General features: G+C 38.8%; 2 protein-coding genes across 11 annotated transcripts in view; both read right to left on the bottom strand.

Annotated features, from left to right (window-relative positions):
- Positions 1-4194, bottom strand: part of macf1a (microtubule actin crosslinking factor 1a) — a 240862-nt gene extending 236668 nt beyond the window's left edge. For 5 of the 9 annotated variants that reach the window (XM_035991437.1, XM_031295608.2, XM_031295616.2 and 2 more), the window contains exon 1: positions 3901-4193. The gene's annotated coding sequence lies outside the window, so the exon portion shown is untranslated. Of the gene's footprint in view, positions 1-3900 lie in introns of all 9 variants that reach the window. The other 4 variants (XM_031295606.2, XM_031295615.2, XM_035991438.1 and 1 more) reach the window with 1 other exon arrangement.
- Positions 4195-8845: 4651 nt separating this feature from the next.
- Positions 8846-12686, bottom strand: ndufs5 (NADH:ubiquinone oxidoreductase subunit S5). 2 transcript variants are annotated; one of them, XM_031295620.2, is made up of 3 exons: positions 12538-12686; positions 11198-11418; positions 8846-9055 (listed from the first exon to the last, which is right to left on the bottom strand). In XM_031295620.2, the coding sequence occupies exons 2-3, from the start codon at positions 11411-11413 to the stop codon at positions 8951-8953; spliced, it is 321 nt and encodes a 106-aa protein (XP_031151480.1). In that variant the 5' UTR covers positions 11414-11418; positions 12538-12686; the 3' UTR covers positions 8846-8950. The 2 variants fall into 2 exon arrangements, with proteins under 2 accessions (XP_031151480.1, XP_031151479.1); XM_031295619.2 differs by lacking the exon at positions 8846-9055 and adding an exon at positions 9536-9676.
- Between the last annotated feature and the right edge of the window lie 2103 nt (positions 12687-14789).

The raw sequence follows: 14789 nt of genomic DNA, 5'->3' as shown, positions 1-14789 counted from the left end.
GTGAAAATTTGACATTTGTGTTTGATAAATTACTTGAATGATTATTCAATTATTTCAACCAACCAACTAATATATTCTAATAAAGACTAATATACTAACTGATTTATACAGAGCACACCAACACACACACACACACACACACACACACACACATTCATGCAGGGATCTTGGCTCTTGCCTCTTCAGCTGGATGCTTGACTGGCCTGATTTATAACTCACAACCAGGATTTGCATGGACACGGTCTGTTCCCACAATTTAGCCTGAGTAGGGTATGTGTGTTTGTATATGTGTGTGTGTGTGTGTGTGTGTGTGTGTGTGTGTTTGTGTGAAAGCGGAAAGAGAGAAGGAGTGACATGAAACAGACTCTAAGATGTAGAGGTAGTGGGGAGAATCTAAGCAACAAATTAAGAAGGACAGAAAGGGGAAGACAGGAAAAAAAAAAAAAAAGTCAGAGACAGAAAACCAACCATTTCCAGAGTAACGCTCGTAACTGCCGGTGCATGTCTTTGTGTCATTCCAGAGCTCTAACAGCCACTGATGGGCGTTAAACTTACATTCATGATCAACAGACAATTATTCTGCCTGACAAACTCCATAACATAGAGCTACCTGAGCAAAAAAACACATCTTCTCAACATGTGATTTACAGTGTGTGCATCCAGAGCTGCAGAGCCGGTGTTACAGCGACGTTAGCTAGCTTGGAATAACGTGTGAACACTCTTAATTTGGAATAATAGGAGTTTTTCTTGTTCTCATGATGTGAGTGCAGTTTTAGCACAGACTGCTGAGAGTGGTATCAATCTTCTTGTGCAACTCTCTGCAAGAAAACAAATAAGCGCATTTCCCAAAATGTCAAACTAGTCCTTTAAATTGATTATACAACATTAATTTATGTCTTTCTTTTTGACATCTGATCTTCTTCTAAACATTCCTGTCTGGGTCAAATTCTTATAGACAACACATTGAAAGCCCTTGTTGTTGTTAATAAAAGTGCAGATAGTAAGTACAGTATGAATGACGCAGCCCCATGATGAGTAACACACTGACTGACTAGATAAACGAATTGGCTAGACTCAGCAGCTCCCCCACACACATACACACACACACACACACACACACACACACACACACACACACACACACAGGGAGGGACATGCATATACATTCGCATATATAAACACACACAAACACACACGCAAACTGGACTGGCTTGCCAACAATACTATATCTTACATTAGCCTACTACTCAGCATGACTGGAAAGAGAGAGAGTTGATCAAAGTGAGAGTGAAAGAAGGGGAACACTAGAGGCAGAGTGAGAGAGAAAACTGAAAAAGAAAGAAGTGTGTGTGTGTGTGTGTGTGTGTGTGTGTGTGTGTGTGTGTGTGTGCGCGCGTGTGTGTGTAGGTTAAAGGTGTCGAAGGATACGATAACAGAGATACATATATATAAGGAGAAAAAAGAGCAGCGTGGTGTCACTGGCTCTACAGTTTACACACTAATCAATAATTCCAGCTCCAGGACATCATAAAGACCTAAAGACGTCATAAACACTGTAGAGATAAGAAATCTCTCTTTCTGTTTCTCTCCGCCTCTATTTTTTTTCTTCGTTCACTCATGATACAATGCATTGTGCATACCAAAGAGCTGCAGGGAGAGCAAACCAACAGAGACTGCTGGCTAGACAGACATGCAGACAGACAGGGGGAGGCTGGAGTTGCCAGTCAAGCATTTCACAAAGAGGATGATTTTAGTATCATAAAAATGGTGCTGAAATGTTTAATGGAGGAGTCCAGAGATTCCCAACCTGGGCGTCAGGATCCAGACTAATGTTATGGGTTCTGTTACACAAACCTATGTTCATTTGTTAAAGTTTTTGGAGATCTCTTTGGGTGTCTAAAAATTCTCTAGAAAAAAATCTAGGAAGAAATAAAAACTTTGGTTGAACTGATCATGATTTATGTCCACATATCGTGTCTCATTTAAAGGGGTCACGTCACAGACCAAAAAGGTTGGGAGCCACTTGATTAGTTGATAGAGACTAAATCAGTTTAAGTACTTTATCGAGCAAAAAGGCATTTTTTGCTGGCTTCAAGCTCTCAAATAAGAAGATTTGCTGCTTTTCTCTGTTTTAGCTCATTTTATACATGGAGTATATTTGGATTTTGGGCTGTTGGTTTGACAAAACAAGGAATTTGGAGATGTCACCTTGGGCTTTACCCCACCATTATAGCTTCTAGAGCCTAAGAGCCACTTCCCATTTTTGACATAGTATCAATTAAACAGTTTTTTTTCTGTTTTATCTAAAGTTCAATTTAATATGTTTTGGTTTCAGACTGTTAATCAGACAAATTAAACAAGTTGAAGACATCAAATTGAGCATTTTAGAGACTAAACAAATAATAGATGAATTGGAGAATATCAATAATGTATCAATAATACTTGGAGCCAGAGGACAGATCCACTGTAGTTATGTCTGTCTCTGATAAGTCTTGTAAGCAAAACGGATTGAATTAATAAAACAGAAATCCTCTAATTCAAAGACTTTTGATCAAATCAATATACAACCATGTCACACAGAAATAGTGCCCTCATTTATCCCCTGCATCAGAGACATACTGGTACTTTCCCCCACTATAACATGCAGTAAGGGGGAGTGTCCACGGCCAATGCAGAGGAAGAAATGGGCGGAAGAGACCAACTTTCCATCTTTTCGCCTGAATAAAATGGAAATGAATTATGAATAAGTTGTTTTGTGTTTTACAAATCTGACTGAGGAGAATAGTAGCCTGCATGTTGAAGGTCCAACATAAGGCTGGAGGGAGATGCACATTCGACCATCTGCTACAAAGCGGCAGGAGGGGAGCCCTGAATCTTTCTCTCTCTGTCTCTGACTGCACCTTGCATAATATCACAGAGGTTTTCCAGACAGACAGACAGCCTGCAGTACTAGAGTCCATTGGGATCCATAACCTACATCAGGTGGAGGAAGAGGTGTGATGATGGAGAGCCTAGGGGGATTGCACAGATTAATAAAGTCCGCCTCTCATAAATGTGTGCATAACAGAGCTGCAGCTGGTGTTTCATGTCATCATTTTGCATGCATGCATTTCTATCTTTCTCTGTGTGTCTTTCCCTTTGAATGTGAATGGGGAATGTGTTTGCATGAGTGGACATCAGACATGGAGACCAAACGCGTTGTGCACGCAGAGCTGCATGCAGGAGGAGCAGACTGGAAGCACGGGGCTCTTTGTCCAACACACACCGCCCCTGAGCCTTGGATGGATCACACCAACTAATTACATTTATCCATTTGTGGCTGGCGTTGTTGCCGAAATGCTGTCTCCATAGTGCTGCTAAGTGTCTCATTATAATGAGAACAACCTCGGCAGCCTTCTCACGACCCACTAACTGTCTGTTATTTCCAGCCCAGCCCTTCAGCACACGGATCACGAGAAGTGTGCTTCGAAACTGACACGGTTTCTGGAAACAACTATGTGAGATTATTATAGTGAAACCATATAGGCTACACTACATCTCGTGTAATGAATGCCAATCAACGTGGAGCCTGTGATCAACACTTTATTGATAATGCTGTCTGCGAGGAGAGCATTAAGACAACCTTATCAAGCCCAATTCATCAAAATATTCATTTTTACAATGCACGGTTTAGGATTAGGTTACAAACAACCCTAACTAAATATATCCCTAAACTGTGTGTCTTGTGCGTTTATAGGCTCGTAGCCATACTGTTCCGCCTCGAGTTGATAGTTTTGATTTCTAAGAATTAATTTTCCTATCATTGACTCGGCAGCTCTTGAAAATACATGATTATATGAAGATTTGAACAAGCACGGGTGGCTACAGCAGCAGGCTGCGTGGAGCTCCGGAGCCGCTTACCTTCACCGGGCAGCAGCGGTCCTGGAATCCGAGCACAGAGCGAGGGAGGCCGGGGATGCTGCCGCCGCTGCTCCCTCTCCTCCTGGATGGAAGGAGGGATGGATGGAGGGATGGATGAAAGGTTGGACGTTTTTCCGCTCCTCCGATCGGGTTTCTGCTACCACGCTTTCTCCAAAACCGAATCGACACACAGCCGGGAGGGGTGACGCTCGGGAGAATATAGTGAGAAAACGTAGCCTAATCCTTAATGGTAATGGCTGTCCGATTCCTCCTCCTTTCTCCCTCTGACTCTCTCTCGCTTCTCTTCTCAACAACCCCCCACCAGCCCTCCTCTCCTGGGTCGCTCTCTCTCTCTCTCTCTCTCTCTCTCTCTCTCTCTCTCTCTCTCTCTCTCTCTCTCTCTCTCTCTCTCTCTCTTCAATAGGCTGTTTTCACGGCTCCGACACTGAGCTAACCCACGTCTATTGAGTGTGTTAAGTGTCGCGGAAATTGAAATTTCGGTTGTAACGCTACTCCTGCGTCATCCGTGGCTCAGAGTCAGCAGCACCGCCAAACCCAAGCCGACACAACGCACACAGTCACACACACTTTCTCTCAATTTAGGGAGGAAAGGGGGGGAAAAGGGCGTTCACATTGGCATATTTGCAGCAGCTATACCCATTCACATATTTCAGGATTACACAGAAGAAGGTCTGATCTGGGCTATTAATCTGGTTATACATAATCCCTCCACACACACAGACCCTCTTCCCTCTCCAAACAGCTGGAGGAAGATAGAGAGTAGCTCCAAAAAGCAAATTGATTACAGCTGGAGAGATGGAGAGGAGTGGGAGAGTTGTATTTGGGCTGCAACTCCCAAACAGGTCTTCACAGTTTAGGCTGACCTTTGGCATGCAGGGTCATAGTACCAGACCATGAAGGGTCACCAGATGTCAGTGTTTACATATTAATACGTTTGTAATTTAAGTGTAAAATGCAAAATATCTTTTTTCAATCTTTAACAATTACACACCAAAACATTGGTGATAGGCTGCATTTTCATTAAACTGGGGCCCTATGCAAAGGCAAGACAGGGGACCCCTGCATCTCAACCCCCACCTATCCTCTCTTCAAAGCTGCAATAATCATTATATCGACAATGGGTGAAAATGACTACGTGCCATACGAAAGAGGTTACTCTCAATGATGAAATAGAAAATGATCACCACACTCTGCAGTTACCTTCAGCTGTACAGAACGTTTAAAGCGTGTTTCAGTTCATTGGTTTGGTTTTATGGCCCATATAGCTTTACTGTTTTAGTTCAGTCTTACCGCTTAGCATCTAAAAACCCACAACTTGCTCAGTACCAAACAGCAGAAAGACACATACACATTTTGAGACTGGGTGTGGAGCATTTAGCAGATAAAAGACTATTTCCCTCAGGAGTTGGTGGAGACCAAACACAGAGCTAAAAGACAGTGAATATTGGACTTAGATTAATCAAGTAACATGACTCCAACTAAATGCTGCTCTGTTTTAGTTATCACACACGAGAGAGAGTGGTTAATGAAAAGTGGTCTTGTATTAGTTGATCTGTCTGTCTTTTGCATGACTGTCTGGCCCTCAGATTGATAAGGCACTGGGTCAACTGGGTATCACTGGGATGGCTGTGTGTTTGTTGGTGGTGCAGAATAATCCAGACGTTCTCATCCTCTCTTCATCACAGACCCTCAGAGAGAATGAGGTATACTGCTGGATTATCTGTGCTGCTGCCGCTTAAATCAAACAGCGGCTAATATACTGACCGGCCACATGCACTGTGACAATAAACAGAGGGTAAAGTTCACTATCACTGCTCAATCTTTCATTTTCAGTTAATTATTGAACAATGCTGGACTGATTATCCCTCAGTATAGAAATAGGACTGTAGTAGGACATATACAACTGAATCTCCTGACATACTGGTCAGTGATGGTGCCTTTGGCTTTGAACTCAGACAAAAATTCAATTTACACAATTGAAAACTTGTGATAATGTGAGTCATTGATCATCTGTACTTTTCACATTAATAATGGCAATTTGAATTTCAAGAGGACAATGAGGCAGACTGCCTTCAGACAAAGCTTTACTGTGTGAGTCATTCTTCGTGGAAAAACTTCACATTCACACATGGGCATAACGTCAAAAACCCTCAATGGAGTTTAATCAGATTTTAAGATGTGACATTAAACTGAGTATACAGTTTTGATTGTGGGGATACCTCCAAACTGCCCAAGGCTACTTCAACACCCTTCTGACACTCAAAACTTTCACTTTCATGTTAACAGTCTGGGTATTTAGTTTATATCTCCACTTGTGTGATTGGAAATGAAAATGCCGTTTTAGTACTTGTTCTTAAACTTGTACATAACAGGGATCGAGAGATCAACCGGGAGAGTCAAGATGTATCCAATAATTATTAATGAAATAAAGCAACCTATAATTCTTTTAGGATTTTAGAAATATGGAGGTTTAAAGTTAAAGAAAAAAAAAATCCCAGCAGATCTCACCAAAGCAAGACAATTTAGTACTAACTACCAACCCAATTCTGTTTACTTCTCTGAGTATTTATCAACACAACATTTCACAATTTATCCATTTAACAATAGAATAGAAAATATTTTGTCGTCCACTTTTTTGCTGGTGGACAATACTCATTTCATGTCAAATTATTTAGCTTTTAGTCCAAAAAAAAGAGAGAAGAGAACCAGCCTTAAGTATGTCATTCAGTAAACGTGTAGACATGTAGTGTAGACGTGTGGTGTTACATTGTCATGTCATTAAACCCCTCAAATGTCCATAAATCTACAGAGGACATTACCCTCTGTAGTTGCTATGGGCCTGCCTTTTACTCTCAGGCTGAACTCTGCACATACAAATGAACCTGGGAACCTTCAACAAACTTAAATGCAGCCATGAAATGGTTCAGTGCTTTAAGCTTAAATGTCCACCTAAAAAAAGAGCAGAAATGTTTGCTTGTAAAACCAGAAAATGAAGAAACTTTGCCAGTTCTACAAAGAGACTTGATGAGTTTCCCCTTTCTGTATTATCTGTGCTCTTGGCTCCATCTTGTGGCGCTTCACAGAGCCTCCTAATCCCATCAGTCAGAGTTAAATGCTGGTAATTGAATCGAGGCTGTCAAACAGCATCCACTCATATCAGTCTCTCATCCGAGTGGTCCAGCCGTCCCTCTGGAGCGTTTACTCGCTTAATCCATGTAATGATTTACTAAAATAAGGTCAGTAGGTTAAGAAAGTGGACTTAAAGTGCAGTTAAAGTTCCATTTACAGCAAGGCACTGCTGAACACAATACATGACGACCACAGCTGATGGAAGGACATTAAATCACTTCACCAGCGGCCATTTAACCAGCTGTGGTGACGTTATTGAGCAAAAAGTATTTGTTTGCTTTGTGTCATCACAAACAGGCTGACTGGTTTCCATTATCCGCAGCCCTTTTTTCATAATCAAGAAGCATGGGGCATTTTGAGTTTATCGCTTCACTAATCGGGCCAATAATTATCAACAGCTGACGCCTAGTGGTTAGGCTTTGAGTATAAACACATGAAACAGCATACAATGATTCAACATCTTTAAAATGTTAAAATCAAATAAAAGTATCAACAAACTTTTTTGCAGAACAGTTTGTGTCTGTTAATACACTGCATATATCTGTATTATTCTTACTACTAGTATAATGTCACTGCTACTACATTGCACATATCTGTAGAAGTTGTTCATACATTGTTCATATTACATAGCCATATTTATTCTGCTCTTACAACACTGCAATATATTTCTTGTCCTGTCTATGCACCACCTGTCTATACTTTGTATATCACATTGCACTTTTCTGCTTTTTTGCACTTCTGGTTAGACGCAAACTGCATTTCGTTGTCTTTGTACTCTGCACAATGACAATAAAGTTGAATATAATCTAATCTTTATACAAGTTATATACAGTATTTCTATGATGTTATTTTTATATCGTTTTTTTGTGAGGAAGCATTTAGATTATGTGATATTTACTTAAAAGTAGCACTGTAAAAATATTCCATTACAAGTACTATATCAAATGTTACACATGTAAAAGTATGTATTAACAACAAAATGTACTTTAAGTATCAAAAGCAAAAATACTCAGTGTGGAAAAATGTCTTCACTATGGCTATACTATACATTTTATTAGATTATAATTACTGATGCAATAATGTGTGAGCAGCGTTTTAATGTTGTTGCTGCTGAGGTGAAGCTAATTGGAAGTACTTTACATATTGGTAGTTTAATCTATAACAGTGCATCATCATACATTTTTTTCAATGTAAAAATCTTCATTTGTAAATGAACTAATAAGTATTGTTCCCATTTAAATATAGGGGAGTAAAAAGTAAAATATTTCCCTCTGAAATATAGTGGAGTAGAAGTGTAAAGTAGCAGACAATGGAAACACTTGAGTATAGCACAAGTACTTCAAATTTCAAGTAAGAACAGTACTTGAGTAAATGTACTTAGTTGCTTTCCACCACAGTTTTTTGGTTTGACTTTGAGTTTTGTGTAAACCTTATTTTATAGTTATAATCTTTCTCCCAAGGCAATCAGCGAACTCTGACAGAATCACGTCACAGCAAATGACTCAACTTTTTTTTTTACTTATTAAGAAAAGTATTTGGAAGTACTGAGATTTGTACAATAGTTGTAAGCCAATAAATACTAATAGTAGTAACAGGAAGACTTTTGTTAAATAAGTAAGTTTGTGGTGTCTTGTAATCCCATGTGGGAGGGGCCAAAATGTTTGGCATGACAGAAATAAAATATAACTAACTAACTAACTAACTAATAGTAAATGTTTTCATTCTTGGCTTCTGCACACATCTCAGTGCACAGTAAAAAGAGAGAAAAAGAAGACAGGGAAGGAAAAGACGAAGATATTCGATGATAGCATTTATTTGCAAACGTGTACAGGCGAACAGGAAATAATGATATCTGATTTACTATAAACAAGAACAGAACTGCGGACAGTTGCGTGTTCCCTCATGGTGACTCGTCGGCCTTGCCTGCGTGGCAGGGTGGCGGTGTGTAGGTCCCCTCCTTCATCATCTTGTCACGCTGCTGACGGATCGCATGCAGCCTCTGGTGCTGCAGGGAGGAAGAGAAGAGGTTAGTGTGGAGGAAGAACAGGATGGAGATACAGTGAGAGAAAAGGAATATACAGAAATAATTAAACAGAATGTTCTGCATCCCTTCACCTTTTTGTTTCCCTTTGCCTAAGCCAAGGAGGATAAAACCAAAGATAGCAGTGATTTCAACATTGTCTCTCTCTCTTCATCTTCTCATCTACTCCTTTCACCATGTGAAGTCGAGAGACACGGAAGAACAGCTCCCTACCTCAGTTCTGTGCTGTTAACATGCAGATTTCCGTCCAAAATCATTTTCGGTTGCTCAAAATGAAAAAAATCCAGGAGAGATGCAGCCATCTGATGCATATCAGATATGGTCTTGTGCTCTGCAACTCTGATGTTAAAAAGCTACATATAGCTGTTCAACAAATAACATTTCAAGCTTAATACATCTTAAATTGATGTGAGATTCATGTCAGACTCTGAAGTTGTCTTAGCTGACATTCCTCTTAAATCAGCACTTCATCTCCATCATGTTCTGAAAGAATGAGACGTGGCTAGAGAGCAAATCAAGGCGAGGAAGTTCCTGCTGCTGCAGCACATTCACAGTGAGCGGGCAGTGCATCTGTCTGTCTCTGCTCTGCTGACACACACAGCCATCAAGACCTCAGTTTAACTCTGACACTATTTAAAGAATTAGACGTGGGTGCTATTTACACTTCTGTTATTCATTTCTAGTAATTTTTACCTTTATTATATGTTTTTTATTCCTGCTTAATACATGCTCTCTTCTCTTCCTCCCTACAACCCATCACACATCACAAACTTTAGGGCTGTGTATTGGCAAGAATCTAGCGATACGATACGTATCACGATACATGGGTCACGATTCAATATATTTCGATACTGTGCGTAAGACGATATATTGAGATTTTTTTATAGTATAATTTAAAAAAAACTAATATTTAAAAAAAAGACATGATGTGCACAAAAGTCAAAGAAGTTTACTTTAGGTAAACAATTCAGTACACAGAAAATCAAACTGCCAGTTTGGGATGGTGGTTCACAGGTTCTTAGTGAGCCAATGTTTATATGCTAAAGTAGGGCAAAGTTCAGCCATAGCTACATTGTTAGCTTCTAGCAAAAAGTCAGGCACTGCTAGGCATTGTTAGGCGAGGACACTGGTGGTGGATCTCAGCATAGCCATCTAGCGGTAGGGGGTTTAAACACAACATAAACGTGAACCACTGTCTTACATGAATAGTTTTGAACGTAAACTAAAAAAATAAATGAAATTAAAGAAAATAAAAATAAAAAAAAGAATCGATATTGCGTTTTTGAAAATCGATACAGTATTGCAAAATAAAATACTGTGATACTCAAGTGTATCGATTTTTTCTTACACTCCTACCAAACTCTATGCAAGAATCAGGCAGTTTAATGTTGCAGAAATGTTAGATATTAAAGCCATATAAGGGTTCAATTACATCTAATAATTTCTAGTTTCTAGAGTTTATGAGAAACGTCTTGGCAATTTAGGTGCTGGAAGATTCATTTTTGAGATTGAAGGAATGACATTTAGCTAACAGGCTTAGCTAGAGTAAGCATCATGGTTACATTATCTGCAGAAAATGATGCAGACAAACTCTTATGTGATGCACAAGCTATGATACAGGGTATATAAAGAGTATTCAACCCTTTTCTCATGTTTTATTGTTTTACAACCTTAAAGCACCACCGGTGACAGAAAATCCTTATTACATCCACTGTGATCATTGTTGTAAAACAATAAAATGTAGAAAAAGTGAATATTAATGGCATTTTTTTCCTTTTGATCTAACATCATGTTTATATAATAGCGGGTCAATAAGTGAAAGACAGATCCATTAAACAAAAAGTCACATTATCAAACAACAAGTGCTGCTAAGAATAGTTGTCCCAGTTGTGTTCACAGCATTAACTTTCACTGCCTGCTGGCATATTGATTCACGTTTCCACTGCAGTGGCACATTATAGTGAGTGAGCTCAGTTCCAATATGCAAAAAGGACACAATACCTAACATAGCAAAAATGATCATTGCTCTGCAGTTTCTTAAACTGGGACCCAGCAGTCAACAATCCTTTTCAAAAATACTTTAAAAGTCATCCTCCAGACACTTACCGTCTTCTGCCTGTGCATGCACTCGTAGAAGTCCTCAAACTCCAGCTGGCACTCCTTCTTGGCGCGGGTCTGCCCGATGTCGTGGGCACATTCAATCCACTCCTTCTCAAAGGCGTGGCAGCGCGCCGCCCTCTTATTGGGCTGGTGTCCGCTCTGCAGCAGCAGCCAGCTGTCCAGGTTAATACCAAGCCGTGACTGAAGGTCCACAAACGGCATGATTGCTAATGAAGGACGATGAAGTGGAGAAGACAGAGGGAACACACAGATTAGGGAGAGACACAATAGAGAGAAACTGGCACTAGAGATGCCATTTGACAACTGGTCTGATTGAATCCTTGCATGAAATAAAGCACATTATGGCTTACTACATAAGGCTATTTGTTTGGAAGGGAGGCAGAATGACTGATTTTAAACCAGAGACAGTTGAAGAACAGGAAGCCGCAGCCTTTCCCAACTGGGTTATAGTTTATATACTAGTTTAGGCGTTATATAGAAAACTAAACTAAAATAAGAATAGAAAAAAATAGAAAACTATACAGCATATGGGGACATATTACAAGGTAAAGTAGCAGTGGAGTGGTTAATAGCAGCAGAGTCAGCAAGTCTATACCAGACTGGTGATAAGTAATGGTACTTACTGTTTGTCTCTATTAATATAGAGATGTATTATATATAGAATATGATGCAAAAACCCAGAACATATTAACATAGCATGGTATATTATGGTAAATTATGATATACTACATAAATATCATCACTGAATTAAAAACTGCCACTTTATATTTGTTTACATTTATTTACATTAACGTTAACGTTAGCTACCTGTATTGCACTAACGTAACATGTTTGTGTCTTGTCTTGTATATTGTTCTGTACCTGTTTGTGTATTGTATTTTGCACCTTATGTTCATTTTTTTGTTTTGCACCACTGACTGAAGTGAGCCTAACGTTAGTTAACCTTACCATTAGCCAGCTAACTGAAGGTAGCTAGCTAGCACTAACTGCAATAGCTAACTAGCTAGTTGGCTATCTTTCTCTGTAAAAACACCCCAATGTGAAAGCGTTATGTCTGTCATTTGAGTCAATATATGTACACATTAACTAAAACTCTTTCTATAAATCTGTCCTCTGGTCAGATCTTTGTTATCATGTATACTAACGTGTCAGATCCCGAGAGTCTCCTTCAATGACAGCTTGTTCAAGCTAACCACAGGCCGCTCTCCTTTTACACTATTTACAAACTGGTGCTATTTTGAAACATAAAATATACTCTACACTGAGTCAATATAAGTAACGCGCTGTTGAATAACCGTCATATAACAAAAAATACATGTATTTACCGTGTTTTGTAGGATTTAATTTAACCTTCCTCCGACTCCACGCGTTACGATTTACGGCTGACCAAAACACGGCCGTAAAATGAGAGGCTGTGTCGTGAAGATACGCGAATGTGTTGTCTGAGTATTACCGCCGCCTACTGGGTTAAATATTCAGTAAATACTCTACTACTACAATTGAACATAGGTGGAAGTAGTAGCAATAGCACAGTGTACTAATAATTACAAGTAAAAATTCCTGCATTTATCAAAATATACTTGAAGTACTAAAAGTAAAAGTAGGCTACTCATCATGCAGAATGACCCATTTCAGAATCATATAGCCTACAGTTTATCATATTTGATTGTTGATAGATTAATGTACGTAGCACTTAAATGCACATGGTAAATGTGGGCTATAGAAACTGCTGTGTACCTTAATCTGTGATAATATATTGTATTTGTTGATAATATTTTATATTAATACAGTAATCTGAATCTGTAAAGTAACTAGTAACTAAATTGATCAAATAAATGTAGTTGGGTAAAAAGTACAATAATCACAGTGGAGTATAAGTAGCATTAAATGGAAAGATTCTCTGCTCCTCATTATACAGTATGAACCTCATTCCAAACTCACATGTTGAGTTGATCCTGCAGGGTGCTCACACTCCTGTTGGGTGTTTTCATATTTTGTAATTAGAGATGGTCCGATACCATTTTTTGCTTCCCGATACCGATTCTGATACCTGAACTTGCGTATCGGACCGATACCGAGTACCGATCCCATACCAGTGTGTCATATATTTTATTATGTTATAACAACTGTATACTACTATCCCTGTATGGATGTGGTATTATTTCTATCTTTGTTGTCGGTCTGGCTCAGGTTAAACTCTTTGTGAAACATGAACAAACACAAACAATGAATGCCACAGAACTTTCTTTTATTATGCAGTTTGACAGTCAGTTATGACAGAAAAAGAACATAAATAAACTACTTTAACGTAGACTTACTTTAGGTCTTTATTCAGATATATATTTCGGTATCGGAACATCTCTATTTGTAATGTGTGAAACCTGTATATCTAAAACTGGTAATAATGTTCTCCCCCATCTATCTATGCTCGTTCCTCCTGTATAAACATGCTCTTTTGTTTTGTAGAAATATTTCACCGTCATCCTGCTTGAGCCACACACTTTGGACTTGTAAGTCGATTATATTTCAAATGACTTGGCTCGTGTATATTCACCTCCTTATTTCCTTGTATTGTGTGTATTGTTTGGATCGCCAAAACTTCAAACTTTTTTTAAAGGTGTGTCTTTACGGACAAATGTGGGGACAGTATTGTTTAATTTGAACACATACTATATATTCTTCCTCAACATACTGCAAGTTTAAATTTCTAAATAAACAATGTGAAAGCGGCCAAAAGCAACTCAAATTGAGTTTTTTTATATATTTATTTCTATATATTTTGAACGTTTTCATATTCTCACGACTTCTTCGGTTGCCTGAAGACTGCAATATTTTACAAATAATTTCCATTACATGCATTTATTAAAATAGTCTCTGACAGCTTTCATTTGTTTTACTCTTAAACACAATTGACAACAACTCTGTGCTTTGGTGCAACATCAGATTGTTTATTTATTTTTTCCTCAAAGGTCCACAAGTTGTCTTTCACAGTCCTGCATGTACAAGCCCACACAGGGCAGGGCTTTAACAGTGACAGGAAATACACAAACAATATAATAACACTTAAATATTGCTATCTATATACTCTAAAACCTTTTCAAATAAGGACAGGGCAACTGTGTTCTTAATAGATTTTTTTTTCCCATTAACACTCATTCAGACTCTTTCAGGAAGTTTGGGTTTCTGTCCGTGGTACATTCGTGTGTTTTCTCACAGGCAGGCAGGCAGAAACAAGTGTTAAGTGCAGACCAAACAAATCACTGCCAAGTTATATAAGCAGCTAAATCCATAAAGCTACTCTGAGATGAAAAATGTTCCCAAGTGGATTCCCCGCAGATTAAAGGGAAAAACCTGGAAGCAAACCTTTTTAAACTGAAGCACAGAGGTGATACAAAGCTGAGAAACAATTCAGGATAGTGAGTATGATTTAGTTAGAGAGCTTATCGGCATCAATATTTGAAGTGTTTGGCTCCAAAAGCGAAACTGACTTTAAAAAAATTTTAAACGAAGTAAAATATAAAGAAATAAGATAACTACTGTCATTGAATCACTGATAAAAACACCTTGGATGCCCTTT

Source organism: Sander lucioperca, chromosome 14 (genome assembly GCF_008315115.2).
Source record: "Sander lucioperca isolate FBNREF2018 chromosome 14, SLUC_FBN_1.2, whole genome shotgun sequence".
NCBI lineage: Eukaryota > Metazoa > Chordata > Actinopteri > Perciformes > Percidae > Sander > Sander lucioperca.
The sequence above is the reverse complement of the archived record's forward strand: the minus strand, read 5'-3'. Positions and strand labels throughout refer to the sequence as shown.